The 26,783-nt window shown below is 37.9% G+C and overlaps 1 protein-coding gene across 5 annotated transcripts in view; it reads left to right on the forward strand.

The window, feature by feature from the left end:
• The window catches only part of GBE1 (1,4-alpha-glucan branching enzyme 1), a 292,266-nt gene that overhangs the window by 147,604 nt on the left and 117,879 nt on the right, over positions 1-26,783 (forward strand). For all 5 annotated transcript variants that reach the window (XM_067466679.1, XM_067466680.1, XM_067466682.1 and 2 more), the window contains 2 exons: positions 2,274-2,384; positions 3,174-3,345. In XM_067466679.1, coding sequence (XP_067322780.1) covers positions 2,274-2,384; positions 3,174-3,345 — 283 coding nt within the window. The remainder of the gene's footprint in view (positions 1-2,273; positions 2,385-3,173; positions 3,346-26,783) is intronic.

Consider the following 26,783-nt stretch of genomic DNA (forward strand, 5'->3'; position numbering starts at 1 on the left):
TTGTCTTGGTTTAATGGACAGCCATAGTTTTGCAATCATGCCAGGTCTCTGTGTACGCCAGGGAAGAGAGCTGGTCAGGGGCTCTTCTATTTGTGTTGCTAAGCTTCATTTTACTGAAGCTCAATCCAACATGTGACTAATTATTTTGCTATAATATTTGATAGCTTTGCTTGCTTTGTCATGGTTTTGTGGATTGAATTTTGATAATCCTTACAGCAAGCTTAACTCCTAACAAAATGGAGATTAAAAATGTATCTGTTATGCACATGAAGTAGGACAAGGATTTCATGACACATTAATTGCACATTTATAAATCTTGCGACTTAAGTACACCTAAGCATATTTTCATGAAAGGTTTGCCAATGTCTCACTCAGGTGATAAAAAATTTATAACTTCTGTTTCTGATTTAAAATAATTTTATGTGAGGTACATCCAAGGACTTTTAAACACAGTGAGAATCATATCAACAGAGTAATACATCCTCAATATAAGCATCATAAACTAGTGATGAAAATAATTGTACTCTCATTACTTTAGCTTTTAATATTTTAAAAACAGCACTAGTAGATTCACTACCTTTGCTCTTTCTAGGACATTTTTTTTTAAAAAAAATCATCTATCATGCTCCCTTCTTGACTTTTTGAAGTTCTTTGATGACTAAGAAGTGCTTTGCCCAGCGTTGCTTGTACTTGTTATGCAATTATTAGAGAAATATGCAACAGCTTGTGTACTTTGCAACCATTAGTAGAACAACACTATCTTACATATTTTTCACAATGATGGTACGCTAGTTGAAAATCTGCAGTTCTTGGAATCATGCATTTTTGGATCAGCAGCTGTTCAATCATCATCATCATCATCATCATCATCATCATCATCATCATCTTCATTTCTGGACCACCCTTTCTCCCCAAAGAGTTTCAGGGTGGTTTATAGACACAAAACAAAAGGCAGGCTTTCAATACCTCAAATGAATACCATCTCATCAAAATAATACGAGACAATGCACAGAAACAACAGTAAACTTACAACAAAGAATTAAGCAGCAAGATGAAAATAATAAAAAACAATTCAATATACATAAGTAATTTCTCTTCCAAATCTGTGTTATTTCTGATACTGTCGTATGTAAACCATCTTATGTGGGGTTTGAAGGAGGAAAATAAAGGTCCCAGACACATCAGAACATGCAAATGCAGAAAGATTGCTACTTTTTTCAGTTATGTGTTTCTTTGGTACCCTTTTAGCACCTAATATCACCCTTTAGGCTGACACAAATGAGGTATGAGTTAAACAAATGTTGCTGGCAGTTAGATTAGTCAGATAAGCCAATATGTGCTTATGTGTGCTACAATGAGTTTCACCCTGCATTTTACATATAATATCTTATTTCTTTTTCTTACTTGATTTCTAGATAATGAGACCTGAATAAGATTCAGTTGTTTACATGGCATTGACATTCAGCAGAATTTGTTGCCCATGTCCTATTTTGGCTTATAGCTTATGCAATATGGCAGTAAAGTACCGTATATTCCGGCATATAAGACGACTGGGCGTATAAGACGACCCCCAACTTTTCCAGTTAAAATATAGAGTTAAGATGACTCCCATGCATAAGACTACACCCGCATATAAGACTACCCCTGACTTTTGAGAAGATTTTCTTGGGTTAAAAAGTAGTCTTATACGCCAGAATATACTGTAATTCTGTCTTTTCATTTTTACACGGTCTCATAGCAAATTAGTCTGTTTTGATATTTAATTAATTTTTAACTTGCTCCAAGCATTTTCTTTGCTGTATGCCAGATAGTAAAAATCCCCAGTGAAACACTGCAGAAATAACTTCTCTTCTTTTAAAGTTCAATTAGAGCCAATACAATCATCAGAGGCTTATGCAGTATTGCATAACAAGGAACAGGAGGGTTTAGTGGTGAAATTGCTACATTTAGCCAACCATTAAAGTGATGGCAAGTAGCCTCAGTGTTTTACAGAAGTATAGAGAAAATCAATTTAAATAACATTGACATGCGTAGTTATTAATCAGCAGTTGGCAGCTGTTTTGGCAGAAAAAGAAAATATGGACTTTAAAATGTGACATATTATGAAGCTGAGAGAAGAATCCTATTTGGTATACTTTTACCATCTAAAGTCTTCTGAAAAACTCTTTGAGTATGAATGTTTGTTTTACAACTCGCAGAGAAAAACTTGTGGGAAAATAGTGCAGCCTAAGAGAAACAGACGTACTTCTGAGTAATTCTCTTTCATTTTACAGATAATCAAGGAGCTTAAGGATGAAGACTGGGATATGGGAAATATAGTATTCACACTAACAAACAGGCGATATGGAGAGAAATATATTGCATATGCAGAGAGTCATGACCAGGTACTTTAGTGAACCTTGAAGGAAAATTGAAATTTAGTTGGAAAGGTTGTTGTTGTTACATTTATATTTATATTTATATCCTGCTTTTTCCCTCCATATGGAGACTCAAAGCAGCTCACAACTAAAAGCATTTGAGTACAACTTAAAATATACAAATATTAACATAGTATCATTTGAATGTAGCTGATACATATTTCATTGGATTTGATCCAGAATTAATAGTCCAACAAAGATTATCAGTTGAAATTAATTGGACTTTTATTGAAGCATTAATTCTACTGGGCAAGTGTAACTTAAGCCTGAGTTTTGTTGTGACTTATTTACCAGTAACAAAAGGTCAAATGGTGAAATCCAATCATATCTTTCTCTTTATATTTTGTCCTATCTTACGTATTCAAACCAGATTCAGTTTTCCTTCTGACAGCTGGTACATTTTTGGAATAGGTTTTGGCGGCATCCATTGATGTAGAGAGCAGAGTGGATTGTCCTAGTCCTTATATTGCTCCAAACTACATACAATTTTACTTTGGAGCTGCCATGTAGCAGGAGATTGGCATTCCTCTTCAGAGCAAGCTCTGTGCTGCTGCCTGCTTGCTAGGGAGTAGGAAATGGCAACCAGTGCTTAAAATATTAGTACACAAATACAGTATATTTGCTGCTGAGATTATTGGCATAATTGGCAATGTCACAACAATGCAGAAGTAATACATTTAGGTTTGTTGCTGTGTTCATATAAATTAAACACACAGTTCTTTAACTCAGGCTTTTTCAAAATATTTATCAACACAGGCCCTTGTTGGTGATAAGACTTTGGCATTTCGTCTGATGGATGCAGAGATGTATACCTGTATGTCTGTCCTCACACCTCTTACTCCAGTTATTGATCGTGGCATACAGATTCATAAAATGATTCGGCTCATTACTCATGCACTTGGAGGAGAGGGCTATCTCAACTTCATGGGTAAGTCTTTCTTCTATATCTGTATCAGTTGTATCTCAGAAATACTAGTTTCTGACTTTCCTCTGTACAGTACAGAAGTTAGTTATTAGTGACAAAATATTTCTTTTAATAAGTAGGCCTAGTGTTGGATCCAGATTACATTAACCACATCCTAGTTCTACGTAAATAAATGTAACAAATTCATTTATATTGTACTATTAATTTCAATTATACTAAAGCACGATTTACAGTACATTCTAAAACATATATGCTGAGAAGCTCCAGTAATCTCAGTGGTCCTGACTATAATCTGTACTTTTACAAATGAGGAGCTTTTCTTAGTAGGATCTTGTTGTTTTCCTCCTATATTCTTACTTGTGGTTAATCTCAGCAAAAGAGATTTTTCTTAGTCATTTGATTATATAGGCTACACACCTTTAATTGAGCAAACATGCTATTTTTCATACTCTTATCCATTCAGGAAATCACAAAAATACCATTTTACTGTTATATTAGAAGTTACTAAGATGAAATAGTATCAAAGGTTTATTAATTTATACAAAATTAACAATGATAAACTACATTATGGGCTAATTCTAAGGTTGAAAGTGGTACAGCCTATAGTATAATGCTTTCCATGTATTTGCATGAGTTTCCTTTGGTTTGGATTCTAAGCAGCTGTTAATACTTCTGCTGCTGCTCTTTGCCATATTTAGAAGTTTTGGTGAAGGTAGTTGCCCACGTCTCTAAAATTGCCAAGAGAGTTCAAGCTCTCAGTGTGCAGTTCCTGCATACATGAAAGTCTTGCCCAACCTGAATTACAGATTGAAGGAATCGTGTTCTCACTTGCTAGATGTCTGTGACTTTTTTTCTGTGAAATGCGAGAAAAGAAAAAAAATACTTCACTCTCCTTTGTCGTAGTTTCTGGTAATGATCTTGAGATTTATTTTTACTTAATTCCAATAATCTTATCTCATCTTCCCACAGTAAGCTATACCCAGTGATATTGCTAATTAGCTAAAAACATTCAGTTTAGAAGCATAGGATCATAGAGTGGGAAGTGACCACAAGGGCCATCTAATCCAACCCCATGCCATATAGGAATACATTGTCAAAGCACTCCAATCCCTTGCTTAAAAACCACCAGAAATGGAAACTCAAGCACAATCTGAAGAAACGTATTCCATTGTCAAAAGGGTTTGGCTGTCAGGACGTTTTTACTAACCTTTAGGCAGAATCTCTTTTCCTGTAGTTTGAATCTGTTGTTTCAGGTATTATATTAATAAGACAAATATATACCATCTGGTCTACACATATGGGTCAATGATGGATAGATGGTCCAGAATTTCAAAATCTAAAATGTCCATATGGGTGGCTAAGGTGGTAACAGCTTTTCTGGTGGTTAAATGTGAACAACCCTTGCTTCATGCATAAGTTATCAAAAATATTATATGAAATTACCTTAATGTTATGTGCATAAAATGTATATGAAAGATAAATCAATTTCACATTTAGATTTGCATTCCATCTCCCATTATATGTCATTATGTAGGCATATGCAAATGCAAGAATTCAAAAATCTGAAAAAATCCAAAATGCTTCTGATTTGAGTAAAGAGCAAGGTACCCTTCTCCCACTGGCAGGCATCAGGTTTAGTTTGTGTCATATCTTTGTGTTCTAACCAGTCATGGACCTGGTTACCATTTCAGCCGTATTGTTTCATTCGGATGGCACAAAACAGTACACCCCCCCCCCCCCCCCCCAGTATGGAAATATCAGTGAAACGAAAGGAAAGTGGGAATGGTAACTGTTTGGTCAACTGATGTTTTTGGCGCTTGGCTCAAGGCCCTGGCAGGTGTGGACACTTTGGGTCTGCAGGCCACATACACATTCTCTTTCCAAGGGGAGTGCATGTGTAGCTTGCACGCCCAAATCACCCACACATAACAGAGCCTGCAGCCGAGCGGCGAGTAAGAGGCGCTTGGTGTCTGCTGCAGGTCCTGGCAGGCACAGACATTTTGGGCATGCAAGCCAGACACACACTCTTTTTCCAAGGAGGGTGCGTGTATGGCTTGCAGGCCCAAAGTACCTGCACCTGCCAGGGCCTGCAGCCAAGTGTTGGGCCTGCAGCCAAGTGCTAGTGCCTAAAACCGAGGGGAAGGGAGCATGGAAATCCTGCTCATTGCAGCCGATATGACAAAAATATTTGTTTTTTCAGACCTAGAGTGAAAAAACTCATTTGGAAAGGTTCCTGTTTTTGGGAGAAACATTTGAAAAAAAAAAACAGGGCTTATGAATGAAACAAACAGATACAGATAGTGATTTTATACAAATGCACAAAACAAGTTGTGAGATGTTTTCTTTCTGCAGTGTACTCTTTGCTGCCCCCCCCCCCCTCCACCAACTGTCCACCATGACACTGGAGGATGCATCAAAATCATATCTAGCAATTGTATTGTGGGTTAGTGAGTAGCTATGAATACATTCTAACGAATATTTTTTAAAAATAATTTTTATTAATGAATAATATGGTTACATGGAAAGTGGGAGAATATTGTGAAGAAGATAGAAAAGTAGGAAATGATAATTAGACCCAAAGAGAGAGAGAGAGAGAGAGAGAAAGAAGAAAAGTTCAAACATAGACGACAGTATACCCGAAAAAGTGAGGGGTCTCTCCAGTATGTGTGTGTGTGTGTGTGTGTGTGTGTGTGTGTGTATATATAATTAAAAATAGAAAAAAAAGGATAAGTAAATAAAAAATGGGTTTGACTTCCATCTGTTCTTTGAAGATCCTTTATGCATTTTTTCCTTCAAGTTGACTGAAGATGCATTCCTGGCTAGTCAATTATTTAAATCATATTTTTGTCTTTTAGGAAATGACCTCTATTTTTTGTTGTTTAAATATTAAAGTTGTTAACCTATGTTCAAATGGTTCTTAAAGATACTGCATTTTTACCGATGGATGAGCTAACTGCATTTCTGCTTACCCACATGCCAAATATTCCTTCCAGAAGTGTTTGTGGGCCTCTGTAGGCCTTCTAGTGTCATTTTATAATATGCTTATATCCCAAATATAGTCATAATGCAGGGATCGTTGTTGTGTAAAGTTTCAAGTATCCATGGGGGTTGGGGGAGTGTCTTGGAACACATCTCCCTCAGATGCATGGATGTAGTGTTGCTGTTTGCTCTTCCCTATTGAAATACTGTTCCTGTGATGTTATAAATTATTTTGACAACAGAGCAATTCTGACATTATGTCACTATTAGCACCAGGTTTACCGCTTCAGTACCAGATAATTGTAAAAAAATAAAATAAATAACAATGTTTACTCATATAAATAATTTCGAAGTGATACGAATTGCAAGAATGCCTTGAGAAAGATGTGACTTCGGAGTGTTGTTTTATTATCTGAAAAACTGTAAAAATAATAATGTATTAAATATTTTATATTGGTTGTTGTCCTGTATGCATGATTATATTGATTAATAGCTTGGAAATTTCTTTATTTATAGTCAGGCACTGGAGCTATCTCTAAAACTTAATAATAATAATAAGAATAAGAATAATAAGAATAATAAACGACTTTATTTATATACCGTTCCATCTCCCCGAGCAGTTCCCCGAGCAGTTCCCAGGTAACATCACAAAACATACAAAGTAAAAAAACAACATAACCGTAAGATTAACAAAACAAAATATACGCATAAAAATTGTTGCCATAACACACATATATTAAAAGAATCCTGCCAAGATTTGTGCAAGCCCAAAAATTCTAGGGGGCCCGGGAGTTAAGTGCAATGCTATTGCAAGCAACAATAATATTAGGTAAGGATCTGTGGCTGTTCATTCCGGGGCCAATTAAAGGAAATGATCTGGGTAACTTTGACAAATAAATGTTAGAATTATATTAAAACAATGTGGCTCACCAGTGAAATACAGATGCTTTTCCTCTGCAGAAATAAAGACAATAAAATGTATATGCAAAAGGGTGACAGAAATAAAAATAAAATAATTCATGTTAAGCTACTGTTGACCATGTGCAAGAATAAATGGTAAGAAAATATGGATACGATTGTAAAGAGGCCACCAATTTGTAACGAAGCCATCACTTTGTAACGACAACACCAGAAGTAGTAGGGTTGTCAGTGATTTATCAGGGTCTCCTACTAGTTGTAATGGATTTACAAAATTGATAACACAGCTAATAGCTTGTAATACTTTGTTGGTCTTTCTTCAATGTGCTTGTCATGAAAGTATTTGAAACAGATTCTTGGCTTTAAGAGAAACTGTAGCAAGTTTATTGAAGTATAGAAGAAGCTTAATAGTTTCAATGTTTCTTAACTCCTAGAGGCACATTTCTTCAGAGGTTACATTTATAACATTTCATAAAATAACTCTTGAGAGGCCTGTTCCTTCCACTAAACAGGTTTTAAACTTATTTTTCTTCAAACTATGTTTCTTTCCTTAACAGATCAGGTACTAGCTTATTCTTTCCCGATGTTATTTCTGTTGCAGTAAAGATTCTTACTGGGTTTCTCTCCCCCTCTTTTGCTAACTACTAATCTAAATAAGTCAACTTGACCTATATAAACCTCACAGGCTAAAAGCCTAAAGCTTCCTGGTTCTCAACACAGTAGAACCAGCCTTTCCCTGTAGTTTTCTAACTACAGACTGCTTTCCTGGTTCTCAACACAGGAGAACCAGCCTTTCCTGCAGTTCGCAGACTACAGATTGCTTCCCTGGTTCTCAACACAGGAGAACCAGCCTTTCCTGCAGTCCACAGACTACAGACTGATTGTTTCAAAATGCCTCACAACTTTATGTATTTTATGAGTTCCCGTAAATGTTCTGCTCCTACTTTATCTCATTTCAGTCCTTTAATTGTTTTTATCCTGTACATGCGGCCCGCCCATTGTTATCATCATCAGTGATTGTGTTTATTAGAATATTCTTTTATGACTGCTTTTTAAAATGTAATTTTGATGATTATGTTGTTATTTCTTGTTTATGTTTTGATTTTATTGCTGTCATGTGTTGTCTGGGCTTGGCCCCATGTAAGCTGCACCGAGTCCCCATTGGGGAGATGGTGGCGGGGTACAAATAAAGCTTATTATTATTATTATTATTATTATTATTTGCCAACCTCTACAAAATGATATCTGTACCTTCATGAAGGTGCCACTTACAATAAACAGGGCAACCAATGGATATATATGCTGTATTGTACCGTTGATATTAGCTTCATCATTACATATTGACATATCATATATTTTGTATCACCTCCTTCACTTCACTGCCCAGTTACTAGCTACAGGATTATGGGACTTTTGTCCAGAGCTCTAGAATGGAAAATACAGATTTATAAGTCCAGAAATAATGTTTAATATATTCATTCATTGATTCATTTAAACATTGGACTATTATCACCAGAGCCTTGAGACAGTGTTAAAGGGGTAGAAATATTTAAATTATTGAATACATTTGTGGAGACACGCAAAAAGATGAAACAATCCTTTTAAAAATAAGTAAAACCACAGGCAGTAAAAATACACACAACAGTATTAATTTTGTTCCCAGTTTTAAAATTCCTGCATGGAAAGAATGGGGCCAATCTGGTGTATCTTAAGAAGGAGTTCCATAGTCAGGGACTCCTACAGGTTAGTCTTGCAAGCTATTGCATTGTTGTTATTATTACAATGCTAGATGTAGATGAGATAAGCTTTTTACTGTTCCCTTTCACTTTAACTCACCTCCTTGTTCTTGCTCGGTCTGGAAACATGGAAAATGTAATTAGAATACCGACTGGTGGAGGAACAGTTACATTTCCTTCTTCTATTCCCATCCTAAGACAAAGGCTATACAATATCTGCTCAAGATAAAGATAATATGGACTCCCAAGGGCTGGTGTATTATATTTGTCTTTCTAGGTAATGGAGGGGGATAAACAGGTTGTTTATTCAAACAATTAAAACATTTATATTCAGCCAAAGGAACACTTTGCCATGCAGAGACTGTCTTTGAAAAGCTGATCCTCAAGGCAACATTAACTGTAAACTTTAGTGAGGGGGTAAACATATATATTAAGCCCAAAATAGATGTGACCAACTTAGAGTTTCAACTGTTGGAAGCTAGATCATTTTCTCCATCTTTATTCAGGGACTCCTATTGCTTTTGATGGATTACTATTATATGTGTAGTGTTAAAATTGTATGTGAGATAATATACAGTATTTTGCTGTCTTCCCAATCTGTAAGAAGAAGTGTTTAGCAATAGGAGTTCTAATGAATAATTCTGTTATCTACCTTGCCGTAGCAGAAATTTGGCAAATTCATGCTTGGACTTATTTCCCTAGAAATTGACATATTTCTAGGCACATTAAAGTAACAAGAGGGTGGAATTTTGCTGTCTGAACAATTTACTAGGAATGGGGGGCTGTAGAATGAGGGGAAAAAGTTTCTCTCAGTTTTTTAAATTGTGGACAACAGTGTATAGAAATCAGAAAGGGTTTGTTCTGGAACATGGACATACAGCCCAGAAAATTCACAGCAAGCCAGTGATTCCGGCCAGTTTTTGACAACACATTTGTTATTTATTGTTAATTATTGTTAATTATCATTACATGATTTATTAGGCATTCAGAATCCAAGAACTAAATTAAAGTTTTTAGGAATTGCACACCATGAAAAACAGGCAATCAGAAAATGTTAAAAGATGGGATGGGGGAAGTTTGATTGCTTAATTCTTCAATATATCTGTTTCTTTTTGCTCAGCTGCAAAAAAGATCATTGGAGGAAGCATAATATTTTCCCAGACACCATGCTTTGATGGCTGTAATCCTGCTTTTTTCCAACTGTCTCTGGCAAAATCACTGGAGTAACACTGTTCCAAAACTGATACCCTTTCTACATATTACACTATATTTCTCAGCTATGAAAACACCAGGTTAAGGAAGGATGCTGTCATGAATAATGCATCTATGAATAGTCAAACATCATTATTCTCAGAGATGAAATCTATAATAGCTATTGATAGTCTTATCCTTTGTCTTTGTGAATGTTTCCAAATTGGCAGCTGTCATTGCATCTTCTACTCAACAAAATCCACTAAGTATCTGTATTGTGTAAAGACTTTTTTTTTTTTTTGCTGTCTCGAAGCTTCCACTATTCAGAAAACTTTGTATATTTCATACTGCATACATTTCTATTTTGGAAATATTTACTTAGAGGTTTTTTCTAAGCTGACCTCAACCAGTTGGTTCTCCTTTCCACTGTGTTGTCCACTTATACCATGTATTTTAAAAATGTACTATTTTGATTGGCATTAGACTATTTTGTTTTCATGCTGTTGTTAATTTTTCTTGTTGGACTAGCTTACTTTACTAACAATTCACACATAGTTAGCCTTGGTACTGAGCACTTCATAATTTATTATTTATTTATTTATTTATTTATTTGCATCAGTTATATCCTGCCCATATCAGCCCGCAGGCGACTCAGGGCGGTCTACATATCGGCACAATTCGATGCCATCAATATAATACAAAAGCAAAAACAATTAAGTGCATTTAGACAAAAAAGACAGTGCAATAACAATTTAAAAAGAGCTATATCCTCTCATTCCAATCCTCATCCGTTTCATCGTCTTGGCCGTTCCTGGGTCATTCTCCATCTCAAGCTTGACTATTCCGGGGTTCCGAATGTCTGCTCGAAGAGCCAGGTTTTCACTCTCTTACGAAAGGTCAGGAGGGAGGGGGCTGATTTAATATCCCTAGGCAGGGAGTTCCACAGCCGAGGGGCCACCACAGAGAAGGCCCTGTCTCTCGTCCCTGCCAAGCGTGCTTACGAAGCAGACGGGATCGAGAGCAGGGTCAGATGATCTTAACTTCCTGGAGGGTTCGTAGGAAGAGATGCATTCGGATAGGTAGGCTGGGCCAGAACCGTTTAGGGCTTTATAGGCTAAAGCCAGCACTTTGAATTGGGCCCGGTAGCAAACTGGCAGCCAGTGGAGCTGGCGCAACAGAGGAGTTGTGTGCTCCCTGAGCGTCGCTCCTGTTAGCAACCTGCCTGCTGCACGCTGGACCATTTGAAGCTTCCAGGCCATCTTCAAAGGCAACCCCACGTAGAGAATGACATATAAATTTATTTTTCTTGAACCACCAAGATTTTGAATCCTAAAAAGCATTGTGAATTCTTCGGCTTTGCAGTTGACACCTACTGTGCACATTTCTGAACTAGAAAACTAAGACTTGCATGCACTACTTCAGGAACAAGCAGATGGAGAAAAAAGATTAAATATAGATAATTACTAAGCTTGCGCATTTCTATAGAATCACTATCAATTTCTGTTTGTTTCATTTGTAGGGCCCCATTTTCATTTTCAAGTGCCTTCTGAAAAGGGGCACCTTTCTGAATGGATGTTGCGCATCCAAAAATAAAAAAAAAATTGACCCATTGGCCACTATGGGCAGGTATCCCCAGGCTCCCCTTCCCCTCAGTCTTAGGGCTAGAGGGGTGAAAATGGCCACACATGGAGGGGACATCTATCTCTCTTAGCCCACTCAGCTTTATAACATTTGGATCACCTCCAGATTTTTAGGGGTTTTTTTTCTTTCTATAAATAAAATCTTCAAAACATTCCCTCTCCCTCCCCCCCCCCCTTTGCTGGTCCTGCCCTCTAAGGAGCAGCAGCAGCGGCAGGAGAGAGGCAGATGATGCTCCACACACCACACACACACAACCCAGTGCCCAGCCCCACTATTTCACTTCTTTAATTGGTGGCAATGGGGGGGGGGTAGGAATTCCCCTCCCCTTCCCATCATTTTTGGCAATGGCATGGTTTGGTTTGTCTTGGAGCTGTTGCCTTGGGTACTTGTTTGGTGCTGTTGCTGTTGCTGCTGTGCTCGGCACATTCTTCCTCCTTTTCATCTGTCCCTCATGCAAGGAAGGTGCCTCCTCCAGCTCCCCTCCTCAGCTCTTGGAGCTGATGCTGATGAAACAAAGGAGAATGAGGAGGGGGAGTAAGAGACGCAAAGGGGGAAGTAGCAACCCAAGGCGGTAGCTCCAAGAGCCAGGGAGGAGGGAGGAGGAGCCACGCACGTACTCTCCAAGGCATTTTAAGGAGGCTTCCTACTTGCAGATGAGGAAGAGTGATGACCTCCTGGAAGAGGAGAGTAAATGAGGGTTTACTTTTTGTTTGCTGTGGGATTAATAAAAAAGATTGAACTGTGCTCACAAAAAGCAGGCAAGGAAACAGTACTTGCTCCCATTTTATTTTGTTTTGAGCTAATTTTTGTTGGGAGTGGGTGTTCCCATGTTGTGCTCCAGTACGAAACGAAAGGAATGAAAGAACGTATTAAATGTGAGAAATGAATTTTGCACACATGTCTAATCATTGCCATGTGCAAGAGGAAGCTAGCCTTCAACTTTTCTTCATGTCTTGCTAGCATTCTGCTTGCATAGATGTGAGTTTGTTTTGTATGCATTAACCTCTGGCCATGCAGGTTTTCAATTACCATCAGAAGTCCTAAATATTAGGATCACTTTTACTCCTTCAGCATGCTATGAACAAATAAATAAAGGAGAAATAGGACCAGTTTCAGTACGGGTTCTTGGACAACTCTATAGTCTACTTTTTTTCTTCAGTGTAGAACTCATTCTGGTACAAATCGTCCAGATTGTATGAATTTTTGCCATATGTACATTCAGTAGTTACATTGTTCAGATTAAGTTACACATGGAACACTGTAGCAGAGTTGCCAAGTAGCAGAGTTATTTGTAGAAGAGAACTCAGAGAAACTGCCATAGTTGCTAACTAAATGTGTACGCTTGTTTTTTTTTTCTCCTATTAATTTAATGTCATTTTAGTGAATTCTGAAATTACAGAGTGAGGCAGGATAACTTCCTTTTTTCAAAACTTAATAAAACCCATTGTATGAATCAGAATTTTTTTTTTTACAATGTAGGCACATACCTAAAGTTTTGTTTTATGTAGTTTTGAAGATCAAATTCGGTACATGATGTTCCCAATTCTCCATTCTCCATACACTGAGTAAACCAATTCCTGGCATTTGTCATGACTCGTGCCAGCATAGCAGCTGTTATGTTGGCAATTTCTTCCTGGATGTTGGTCTTCAAATCTTGTAGGGTCCTTGGACACGGGATTTCAAAAAACCCCATAAAAATCACAAGGGGCCAAATCTGGAGAGCGGGCCGGCCACTCCAAATCCGCTTGAAAAGTAGGCCTCAACGGCAAAAGCACGCTCCTCACTGTTGCAACGCATGATGGCGACTGAACTGTGTCAGGACAAAACCTTATACTCCCGCCTCTCAAACGAGACCACGAGCACTCCGCTCCGCTACATCTTCAACCGACTGAATGGTGTGCATTTTAAAAAAGGAAGTTATGCTGCCTCACCCTGTAATTGGATTGGTTTTGAAAGGGGAGTGGGAAAAAAATGATAACGTTACCTATTAAATCATTACATTGTTAATATTCCATCACCTTCCTGCCCACTAATTCATTTGTTTAAGTGACATGTGTTATAATTTGGGATCTTTTTTGTATTACTATGATTGTGATAATAGAAGTCTCAGCTATTTGAGAATCACTGAAATAAAAGAATATGAAAATTAGAGGCCCATAAAATGAACATATTTCTACAATTCTTCAAACTCTGTTTCTTGGACTAAATGAAACATTATTTTCAAACTATAAAATCCTAACCCAGATTCATATCTATTTGCGGCACCATATTAAAAATGCTAAGTATTGTAAAATAAATAAATAACCTTGACAAACTTTTCACACTGATGCTGCATATTTTTTTGTAGTACAAAAACTACTATAGCTAAAAAAATAAAATAAATCCCAGATTTTAAAAACACCTATGTAGTGGTGAAGACTGCATAAAACTGGACTTATTTACAAAAGTTTTAGTGTCATCTATCCATTAGCAGTTGCATGATTTGTATATCATTGTTTGTCCCTGATGTATTTATCTTACATAGACAAATGCTAATTTAGAATTTTTGGCCAGAGACCTCTAGTGTCTCAATAAAAGCCCAGGATTCCATAAGAAGCTGCCATGGCAGTTCAACAGGCAATCCCCGAGTTAGAAGCATCCAACTTACATATGACTCGTTAAGAACAGGGAAGAGACTGCAGGAAGTGAGAGAGATCTACTTCTCAGAAGAGAAATTCACTCCTGGAAGAGTTATCATGGGAAAAGCTATCTCACCTATCCTTGTTTCCACAACAAGCCAATTTTTTCAAAATCCTATTATCAGAAGAACAGAAAATGCGGTGAAATCTTCTGAACAGGGGCACAGACAACAAAACAAACACCCAAGGGTATTAACCTTTCCCCGTGCTAGCCAAAACTTATGGCTGGAGTTACCCTTTACAAAGTACCTTTCCGACTGACATACAAATTCAACTTAAAAACAAACTTATAGAACCTATTTTGTTCATAACTTGGGGACTGTCTATAGTGTGAAAGGGCCCCAGCATAGATAGCTCTTGCTGTTTTTATATATGCTGGGCAAGAAGGATGCAATGAGGACTGAAATGAAATAGTGTGGGATGTTAAAAAAACACTAGGTACAATCTACAAACTCAAATGCTTTAGAAGTTGGTGCTCATTTTTAAATATTTATTTATTTACTGTATTTATATACTGCCTTTCTCAGCCTGAAGGTGACTCAAGGCGGTTTACATTCGGCACAATTCAATGCTCCCCAACATATAAAATACAATTGAAAACATTAGCATATAAAATATAGGTTCATAAAAAGTCAATAAAAACATAAATCATCATTATCTCCTTACTGAAATCACTATTCAGTCGCATCGTCAGTCGTTCCGTGGTTTATCATTGCCTGTTACATTACATTTGGATATGCCTGCTCAAAAACCGAGGTTTTAACCTTTTTATGAAATATTAAGAGGGAGGGGGCCGATCTAATACCCCCAGGAAGGGTGTACCACAGCCGAGGGGCCACCACTGAGAAGGCCCTGTCTCCCGTTCCTGCCAAACGCATCTGAGACAAAGGTGGGACCGAGAGCAGGGCCTCCCCAGATGATCTTAAAGTCCTAGATGGTTCATAAGTGGAGATTAATTCAGATAGGTAAGCTGGGCCGGAACTGTTTAGGGCTTTTTTTCCACAAGAAGAATGTTGTCACAGTTTGAATTTTGCTTTCCTGCACACGTTGCAGCAAAATATATTTTGGGACTAAAATGACCATTGCTAGATGCGGTGTGATCATACTTTTAACATGTAGCCCTGGATTTTCCATAAGATCTTTCAGCCTGTAAAACTGCATAGGGGCAGATTTTTTTTCTCTCAAAAAGAAATTACAGTAGTAGTAGTAGTAGTAGTATCCCACTTTTATCTCTGACTGAAATCCACACACCTATATAATGAAAACTTTGCAGATGCATCACCTCAGCTATCGGTATTCATGGTACCAAGTCAGAGTTTCAACTGTGGAACCAAAATGATAACCCATTATGAATTCAATATTTTAGTATTTCATATACAAGATCTGCACCAGTCATAATAAAAAGTGATGGGAGTCGAAAAACCAAGGCAGCTGTGTTGCCTAAATCTTTCCATCAAAAATTGCCTATCTTTCTAGACACAGTTCAGTTCTGAACAGTGAAAATTTCTGAGCTTCACTGGTAGTGAATTAAAGCAGGGTCTCCCTTCCCTTTTTGCTTGCTAAGAATACCAGTCTTCTTCTTCTGAAGCTTGTTATTCACATTTTTATCCTCTCCTCCTCTCTTTAACAAGAAATATCATTTTCAGCCTTTGGACAATTTTAAGAGTCATCTAGATTTTAAAGGGGTGCTTTTGTCTGTTACTTAATACTCCAGAGATGATAGTTCATCATTTCAGCACTTCTCCCTCTTTTTATTGCTTGACGTTACTGTTTGTATTAAGAAAATAAAAAAAGAAACAATGATTGTTTCTTTGTTCAATGAGCCATTAAATATGTAACAATCTTGAATATATAATAAAACACTCTTACTGTAGTTAACTTGATTGCTATAAATTTATTCAAAATATTATCAGTTTATGTAATTATGGCATACTTTAAAAGCTATGTTTTATAAATCAGCTATTCTAAAGCATCTCATAAGGGGAAAGAAGCAGATTGCAGTGAAACACATTTTATTATGTATAAGCATTTTCCTTTTCAGGCTCTGAAGTGAGTCTTTATAACAAGTTTATAAAATGGTTTTGTATGCATTACTGACTTTGCTCATAATGGACGCTGAAGGGGGGAAAGCAATTTATTTCCTGTATTTCAAGCACAAAGCACTTTCCAAGGCTTCCAGCCTAAATTTGATCCCATCACATTTTGTTGTTGTTGTTGTTGTTCAGAAGTGGTATTTTCCAGCTGCCTAACTTTCATTTCTATTGTGAGTGCTCTTATTAATCTCTGGAGCTTCCAGGACAGGAGATCTTGTAGATCAGTCCAAATCAAGCAAAGACAGTTCTCCTCTCAGTCAGAATCATAAAGGAAATTTTTGGAAGAAGTAGCAAATGAACACAGAATATTTTATCCAGTGCCTGTGCATCTCTTCCATTCCTTGCTTCATGTCAAAATACATCTATGTTTAGGAAATAATGATGTTCTAAAAAGATTATGAGATTTATTTTGTACACCATACCATGTTAACTCAGAGGTTAGTGCCACTGAATTCCATGGGATTTGGTGCCTGGCAAGTATATTTAGGTCTGCAGCCCAAAGATTTCTAATCAATATGAGAGTCTTTTCATTCTTTTTCCCCCCAATTCTACTTCTTCCTGAGAAGTCATAGCAGTAAATTGATTTTTCTTGCCAATATTTGCTGACTAGCATATGCATTTAAACAGGATGCTATAATCCATGCCTCCCATGCCCGTTATTTTTAAAGAGACCCATAAATCCCTGACTGAAATCTTTATGGTGTCAGATGCTTGAAGCATTGTTTGCCATGTTTATAAAATACTTATCCAATCAAAGACATTCCACAGTGATATCATAAAACATGTCCTTTTAACTAATTGCTCCTAAAATTTACCACCCAAATTCATATGCTGGGAGAAATTAAGATATTCTTCTTAACGACCTGAAATTCTTAATAGTATTATGATTCTCATAAAACATGCTCTTTCTGCACTTCTCTGTCTTTTACCCTTCTGGTAAAATGCCTTTCTTCTTTATAGAATAGCTTCCATAATAATGATAAATAAAACAAATGTTCTACTGCAGAATGAAATCCAGGGTAGAGCCTTGAGTTTTCCCTTCCTGACAACCCAGCAGAACAAAGAGCTGCACAGACTTGAAAAATGGAACAGATGCTTAGAGAACAGAAATGTTCAGAGTTTTAAAGTCGGTGAAAAAAAAACTAATTTAGTGTATCTGAAGTGGAAATGGAAAATGGGTTTTGTGCTATTGTCCAGTTGCATCAAGTTTGGCTTCATTGCTATAGCAGCCTAAGCAGGAGTCAGCAATTTTGTACTTGGGCAGTCTTCTTCCTCAAAACTGCATTTTACTTGACATTTAGGAATTGCTTCTCGCCAGCTGAGCATACCTTTTTAGAGAAGGCCAGATTTCACAGTAATTTGATTACTCGGTGTTGGCTACTTTTCCTGTATATTTAAAGGGAGTAAAATCGTTGTTCAAATGGCAGACTTATGCATAAACAGTTCAAATTTTAGAATGTAATTATTGCAATATTTGTTAAGATTTTTGATTGTGAAAAAAATGTTTTATGGAATGTCTATCTAATATAAATAAACTTCCTTTATACTGTAAGCCATCTGCATTTGCAAAACTGTTGGACTTCTTGCCAAGTTTATTGCTACAAATTTTATAGCAGTTTCCCTCCATGAATAGAAGTTCACATGGCAATTTTTCCCTGCAATTCAAGTGAAAATATTATCATTTGAACTTACAAAAAGGGAACATTTTATCCCCAGTAGAGAATTCTAATCAGAAACAAACCAAATGGTTGTAGTTATAATTTTTATAATTTCTGTAATTTCCCACCCACCCATTTCCCCTATATTTTCAGAGCAATATGCTGGGGTTTTTTAATTATTATTTTTATTCTTTGTCTCAATATATTGAAAATAAGGAGGAGTCTAGCATTAATACAAAACCAGGAGCATATTTCCTCATCCTAACACTTTACATGTTTGTGAGAGCTCATTTGTAGATTATTTGATGTATTATTGTGTTAGGCTGGCACATTATGATGGGCATGCATGATGGCCTCAAGAGTGCTTACTCCCACATGATGCCCCTACATCTGATCAAGCTAAAATATGAAGAGGACATATTCTGTTTCTAAAATCAATATAGTTTTATTGAAACAGATTTTCTTAATCATAATAGTCATAATAAAACTTGTAGTTATCGCCAAAGGCTTTCATGGCCAGAATCACTGGAGCAATTCACCAATTTGTGGTCTTGAATTGTATTACTGTATGCTCTCATAAGTTTTAATGCAGTTGCATAATCTCAGCATTTAAGAACACAAAGGTATATGTAGTTATAAAATATAAAATAAAAGTACAACAGCTAACTTGAGCTTAGCGAGGGGGGAGAGGAGGAGAATCCTTCCTCCTGACATCATTTTGCTGCCACGGACCAAATCGTACCAAGGTAAGAGTTGGGAACATTGCAGGATTGGAAACAATTCATGGGTTTTACCCATTAATAGCTATGGGTGGAAGAATTAAGGGGGAAAGGCAGACCAGCAGCAGGATATACGTGGCATTATGTGATAACCATCACCAAAGATGAAGATCCATCTGCTGGCTTGCCTCCTCGTAATAAAGTCTAATGACCCACACAGGTAACTGAGTAACATTAATGGTTGAGTGGCAGTTAGGACCTGTGTCTTCCCAGTTTTAATCAGAGGGTGCATCTACATATAGAATTAATGCAGTTTGATGCCACTTTTACTGACATGGCTCAATGCTATGTAATTACAGGATTTGTACTTTGGTTTATACGCCAGCACCTTTGGTAGAGAAGGCTAAAGAGCTTGTAAAACTACAGCTCCTGTGATTCCATAACATTGAGCTATGGCACTTAAAGATGTATCAAACTGCATTAATTCTGTAGTGTGGATGCACTCTTGACATTCTTATCACTCTAGTGTGTCAGCATAAAACTTCTGTTTCCATGTTGACTGGGGCATTTTATCAGTTGTAACTTTAAAAAAAACAACTTTTCTGCATTGTTTTTGCAGAAAACATAGCTATCGCATAGCAGGAGCAAAACCATGTTCCAGAAATTGTGCCTAGAATATAAAGATAGCCCAAGCTGTGTTTAGTGACCCTGGAATTAGCATCTCATGGCCTTCATCAAACAATTGTGTTTGGAAGACAAATGGCCTCAATCCATCTTTAGTTTTGCTGAACTGAATCTGATTACATGAAAAGTGGAAAATGGACGAATGTCACTTAACAGTACTGCATCTTGTGACTCCTCAAAACACTTCAATCCTACTTCTTCAAAGTATTCCCTTGTAAAAAAGATAGAAGAAAGAAGATAAAAGAGTCTGCATAATACAGTGGGGGAGGAAATCCTACGCTATACCAGAATTACCTTCAGTTTGACTGCGATAACGTTCTATTAGTGCTTATGTAAAAATAGTTGATACAGTATCTCAATATCCTTGGCTGTCAGTGTTTGAATTTACCTTCCAATTCACCTCTTTTTTGACACATCTCCCCCCCTCCTTTACCCTCCTTATATTCCCACTTCAAACAAGCTTTTTGGTTTTGTATTCTCTCTCAGCAGTCTTGTAAGTAAGCATGCATTATCAGAGACAGCTAGATATATGATTTTGTTTTGGTTTTGCTACTTAAAAGAATGTGCTTCATAGATTATTTTTGCCCCGCACACAAAAAAAAGATGGTCAAGTCATGTATGTGTAGGGTTATTTTTTTTTACTAGTATTATTAAAAACTGGGTTGCCACATTTTTTGGGAAGTGTTTATAGGCTGGGTTACAAGAGTTACTTGAAGTATTTCAAGAAACATATATATGCTTGGAGAAATTTTTCCTTTTTTCTCATTAGAAAAAGCTGATATTTTCTTCATTGTCTCATTGGACTCCCCACATTGGCACTGGTTGTTGCACTGTTCCTAAATGATAATGTTTTGTCATAATTTGATGGATTCCCTGTATTTTCTCCTAGAATTTCATAGCAATTGAGGTTTAAACAAGTATATTATAAAAAATACTGCTCGGTGAACAATGGGGCCCTTGCTTGTACAGTAGGGAAAGGAGGGACATTTTTAACAACAAACAACACTGTATTTATACTCCGCCCTTCTCCCCCAGGGGACTCAAAGCAAATTACAATATACACACAGACACAGGCAAACATTGTAAGCAATGTCTTTAGGTGACAAGTTGACATTCTAAATTATTTTTAAAATAAAATCAATGAGGATGTGAATAAAGAAATGGAAAAGTGCTGATGCTCAGCCACCTTACTTAACAATCGTTGGGAATCTTGTCAAACTGCTTAATAAATTTCTGGATGGTTGCATTATACAACATAAACTATCACTTTTTTCTTATTCAGTTATGACGTCAGTGTCAATGCCAATTTCTTATTATGAAATTTTTAAGCTTTATGATTTATTTATCATGTCAGAAGTGAACTGAGAATACAGTTATATTGTAAAGAAAAACTACAAACACAGTTACAAACGTAGCATTATACTAAATTTTCTTTGACCAGAATCTGATCACTTGGGGTCCCTCTGATGTCCCTGTAAGAAGGTCCTCCATTGTGTACGTGGTGGGGCTCAGACTGCATTGTTGTAGGTGGTCTGTGGTTTGCTCTTCTCCACACTCGCATGTCATGGACTCCACTTTGTAGCCCCATTTCTTAAGTTTAGCTCTGCATCTTGTGGTGCCAGTGCACAGTCTGTTCAGAGCCTTCCAAGTTACCTAGTCTTTATTGTACCCATGGGGAGTTTCTCATCTGGCCTCATCCACTGACTGAGTTTTCAGGTTTTAGCCTGCCCATTTTGGACTCTCGCTTGCTGAGGTGTTTCTGTGAGTATCTCTGCAGATATTACAAAGCTATTTCTTGATGTAAGGCATTGCCTTGCTGTCTGATATCCAAACCGAGGATGGGCCGAAGATGTCAATGCCTTGGTCCTTTCATTACTGGCTGCTACTTCCCGGCAGATGATAGGTAGTGCAATACCCGCTAAACTGTATAATTTCTCCGATAGGGTAGAACGTAGACATCCTTTGATAATGAGGTATGTCTTATCAAGAGCCACATCCACTGTTTTAACATGATGTGATGTATTTCACAATGGGCATGCATACTCAGCAGCAGAGTAGCAAAGTGAAAGGGCTGATGTCTTCACTGTGTCTGGTTATGATTCCCAGGTTGTTCCAGTCAGCTTTCATATGATGTTATTTCTATCACCCAATTTTTGCTTAATCTTCAAGCGGTGCTTTTTGTAAGTCAGAGCATGGTTCAGAGTAATTTTCAGGTGTTTTGATGTGCTGCAGTGCTTCAGTTGGATTCCTTCCCAGGTAATCCTCAGAGCTCAAGATGCTTTATGATAGGTCCCTTTTTATACTGTTCGTTAATCTGGTGCCTGTTAAAACAATGTTGAAGGGCCATATACAGGTGCCCTCAACTTTTCTAAACTTTATGAACAGCTCTTGAATGAAACTCAGTAAGAGAACTCTTTAAAACATGGGTTTTTTCTACTACCTTCAATTGTTGCCCCCTCCAAAGAAAACAACAAACAACCTTAAGTTGTTAGCTCTAGCTTGGTGCTGTTAATAGCAGACATTTTTACAACAGCTTTGCCTAAAGGTTACAAAACAGAAGAAAATGAAGAAAATACACTGCTACTTCTCCTGTAGTGTGTATATATTGCTGAGCCTTTTAAATTCCTGTAAATGGATTGTATTGCACATTTTCACAGCATGTTTTGAGTCTTCCTGCCTGAAATAAATTCTGACAAGATGACACATTGAAAGTAACGGAATAGGATGTCCAGCTTCATCTGATCTCCCAACAGCATGGGTCATTTGTTTTGGTTATGTGTGTTGTTTTGTTGAATTTATATTTAGAAATCTCATTACAGACTCCTTTTATTGTCTTTCTAGATGGTGTAATACCTGTGGAGTATAATTGCATATAGATAGTTTCCTGTCTCCACAGTAGTTTTGAACCTTGTATTTGATAAAATTAAGATGCACTCAAAGTATGGATTTAGTTCTTTGTATATTTCCCGCAGTCTCATTTTACAGATGGTTAATAGCCCATCCATACTGCAAGATTTGTCCTAAAGCAACAGGGACGGTCTGACCAAACATATTTCTTCAGTGTCAGTGGTAAGCATTTATTTTTATCTGTACAACTGCACACTATACAAATATGTCATCTAACTTTGAATATCCATGAATAATTATTTAGTGCCTGACTTGTACACTCTTTTGCTGTGAGGTACGGATACAATAAAAAATTAAATGCCTTTTTGCTAAGGGCTGAAATTGATGTAGTTCTCAGGAGAGGGGGAAAAGGAATGTATTTCCTGCTGAAAGGTAGGGGAGCTACATTTGGGCAATTTTCATTTGCTCAGTAAGATAAATGTGCTCTTCAAATGAATTCCCTTAAAGAATTTTGTAACTGAAATAGAAAATGAATTTCCTCCCTTTCAGTCCTAAAAAGGCATAGCATCCAGTTCAGAGCCTGCTGTGTGTTGTAATTTGTACCTGAAGTTCCTTAGTAAGTGATTTTTCACTGTTGATTTATAAGAAGGAAGCCCAGCTACATGTGCCTCTCTTTCCCAGGAATAATTTGCAAATTCATCCAAACCCACTTCCTCAGGAAAGTATCATTACTCAGTGTTATGTATATTCTTCCTATGTAGAGTGTCCCAGATTCAATCCCTGGTATCTCTGGCTAAAAGAATAAATGTGCAGGTGATGTGAACAGGCTGTCTTTGAGATTCTCCACAATTATTGCCTGTCAGAGTAGACAATAGTGGGCTAGATGAAACAGTCATTATGCCATATTCTTTACTTACAAGATGTTCATAGAGCAGGGCAGTATAGATTTGTTTGGGTTGTAGGTTTTTTTTCTTGAAAAAGATAATGAAAATATATTTGGATGGGTAGTACAGTCACAGATTGTCCAGTGGGCTTTCATGTTTTGAATTCTAAAACCAGAATGAGGTGTGTTAACCATACCAAAAATATTAACAGTCATAATTAACAGAGATTTTATATTTCATAACTGTGTTTCAGGTTTATTCTCCAAATTAAGAGAATTCAGTTAAAATCTAGACAAGCCCCTTGATGCATCCCTCTGTGTGTTTGTGTGTGCGCGTGTTTACCCACCAGCGGACCTTTCCTACCAGATAATAACATTTCAATTCTACTTTAACATCCTATTGTATTTGGGGGTTTACAATTTATGGAGTGGTATTTAGAATTATCTGTCAAAGAGCTGTAGTGCTACTCCAAACTACAAATCAGTATTCCATATGATCAGACTATGTAAAAGTGAAATTAAAGTTCTATATTTATCTGGTGTGAAAGGACCCCAGATCCAGATCCTTATTTTAACTGACCTTCTAGGCTGGTCGTCCAGGAAAGACATCCAGTTTGATTTCAAATACAGCAAATTATGGTCAATGCATCTCCCCAAGAAGAGAATTTTCTATCCTGTTTGAAAGAAGCAGTAGTTAGACCACTGCTGAGGGATAAAAACCATTGTTCCCCTGAACCTTAGTTAATGACAGACCACTCTCTAACCTTCCCTTTTTGGGCAAGGTGACTGAGAAGGCAGTTCTCTCCAACTTTGGGTGGTATTGGATAACACACACTTCCTTGACCCATTTCAAACTGGCTTCAGAGCAGGATATGAAGTTGAAACTGCTATGGTCACCTTAATGGATAATTTCTGTCTCCTCCCTGACAGTGTGCCTACTGGTACTTCTAGACCTCTTAGCAGCCATCAACCATGGTATCCTTCTGGAAAGCCTGGAGGTGCAGCGAATCAGAGGCACTATGTTGCAGTGGTTCCAGTTTTACATCTCAAGCAGATTCTAGATTGTGGTGCATGGGAATATCTACTCCTAAAAAAGGGAGTTGCTATATGACATCACATAATGCATCATTCTGTCCCCAGTGCTTTTTAACACGCATATTAAACTATTGACAGAGATGATCCAGAGACACAAGGTGGGATGTTACTTACTTACTTACTTACTTACTTAGGCGATCCTTCGTTGGACGAGTAGGATAGTCTTCCATGATCAGTATTCTTGTGGATCTGTAGGTGACTATGGAGCCCTATTCTTTACCTGCATCTTCTCCTACAGTGAGGGCATTGTTTCCAGATGGAAGGCAGTCTCGGTCAGGGTTGGCTTGACATGCCTTCCTCTTGGCATGTTTCTATTTTTCACCCTCCATTCGTGCCTCTTCAAATTCTGCAGCACCGCTGGTTACAGCTGACCTCCAGCTGGAGCGCTCAAGGGCCAGGGCTTCCCAGTTCTCAGTGTCTATGCCAGAGTTTTTAAGGTTGGCTTTGAGCCCATCTTTAAATCTCTTTTCCTATCCACCAATATTCAGTTTTCCATTTTTGAGTTCGAAGTAGAGCAACTGCTTTGCGAGACGGTGGTTGGGCATCCGGATAACATGGCCGGTCCAGTGGAGTTGATGGCGGATGACCATCACTTCAATGCTGGTAGTCTTTGCTTCTTCCAGCACGTTGACGTTTGTCCACTTGTCTTTCCAAGAGATTTGCAGGATTTTCCGGAGGCAGCGCTGATGGAATCGTTCCAGGAGTTGCATGTCACATCTGTATACAGTCCACGTTTCGCAGGCATATAGCAGGGTTGGGAGGACAATAGCTTTATAAACAAGCACCTTGGTATCCCTACGGATGTCCCAGGGAAAAGGGGTACTCGTGGGAACAAAGAGGGTTACTCGGGAGCAAGAATTGGATGAGGAGCGAGAGAAAAAGATGATCCAGGATATACTTACTGCTCCCACAGATGAAGAATCATTTGTGGGTTTCTCTGGGAGTGATGGGTCTGGGAGTGATGAGGATGGGGATGAAATATTGGACTGGACTAAGGTAAAAAAGGTACAAGATGTATGTGCAGAGCCAATGTCTAGTGTCTAGTTACGGATGGATGGGAATTTCTCAAGAGTGAAATACTCAAGGCGCAATTGCAAACCGTGCCAACAAAGAGAAAAAATAGGACAAGTGCAAAGAAGCCAGAATGGATGTCCAAAGAACTTCTAACTGTGCTAAAACACAAAAGAGACATGCACAAGAAGTGGAAAAAGGGAGAAATCACCAAAGAAGAATTCAAACAAATGGCCAACACCTGTAGGGAAAAGGTCCGCAAGGCTAAAGCAAAAAACGAGCTCAGACTTGCCAGGGACATTAAAAACAATAAAAAGGGCTTCTATTCTTATGTCAGTAGAAAAAGGAAAAACAAGGAGGCGATAGGACCTCTTCAAGGAGAAGATGGGGCAATGCTGACAGGGGATAGGGAAAAGGCAGAACTACTTAATGCCTTCTTTGCCTCGGTCTTCTCACAAAAAGAGAGTCTTCAACCTCAGCAAGATGGAGTGGATGAGGGATTGGAGGACATCCAACCCCAAATTGGGAAAGAAGTCATCCAGGAATACCTGGCCGCTCTTAATGAGTTCAAGTCCCCAGGGCCAGATCAACTACACCCCAGAGTATTGAAGGAACTAGCGGAAGTCATTTCGGAACCATTGGCAACCATCTTTGAGAGTTCTTGGAGAACGGGAGAAGTTCCAGCAGATTGGAGGAGGGCCAATGTGGTCCCAATCTTCAAGAAGGGAAAAAAGGATGACCCAAACAACTACCGTCCGGTCAGCCTCACGTCGATACTGGGCAAGATTCTGGAAAAGATTGTTAAGGAAGCGGTCTGCAAACACTTAGAAACAAATGCAGTCATCGCTAATAGTCAACATGGATTTATCAAAAACAAGTCATGCCAGACTAATCTGATCTCTTTCTTCGATAGAGCTACAAGCTGGGTAGATGCGGGGAATGCCGTGGATGTAGCGTACCTGGATTTCAGTAAGGCCTTCGACAAGGTCCCCCATGACCTTCTGGCAAGGAAACTAGTCCAATGTGGGCTAGGCAAAACTACGGTGAGGTGGATCTGTAATTGGTTAAGTGGACGAACACAGAGAGTGCTCACTAATGCTTCCTCTTCATCTTGGAAAGAAGTGACAAGTGGAGTGCCGCAGGGTTCCGTCCTGGGCCCGGTCCTGTTCAACATCTTTATTAATGACTTAGATGAAGGGCTAGAAGGCATGATCATCAAGTTTGCAGACGACACCAAATTGGGAGGGATAGCCAATAGTCCAGAGGACAGGAGCAGAATTCAAAACGATCTTGACAGATTAGAGAGAT

This window comes from Anolis sagrei, chromosome 3 (assembly GCF_037176765.1).
Source record: "Anolis sagrei isolate rAnoSag1 chromosome 3, rAnoSag1.mat, whole genome shotgun sequence".
Classification (NCBI taxonomy): Eukaryota; Metazoa; Chordata; class Lepidosauria; order Squamata; family Dactyloidae; genus Anolis; species Anolis sagrei.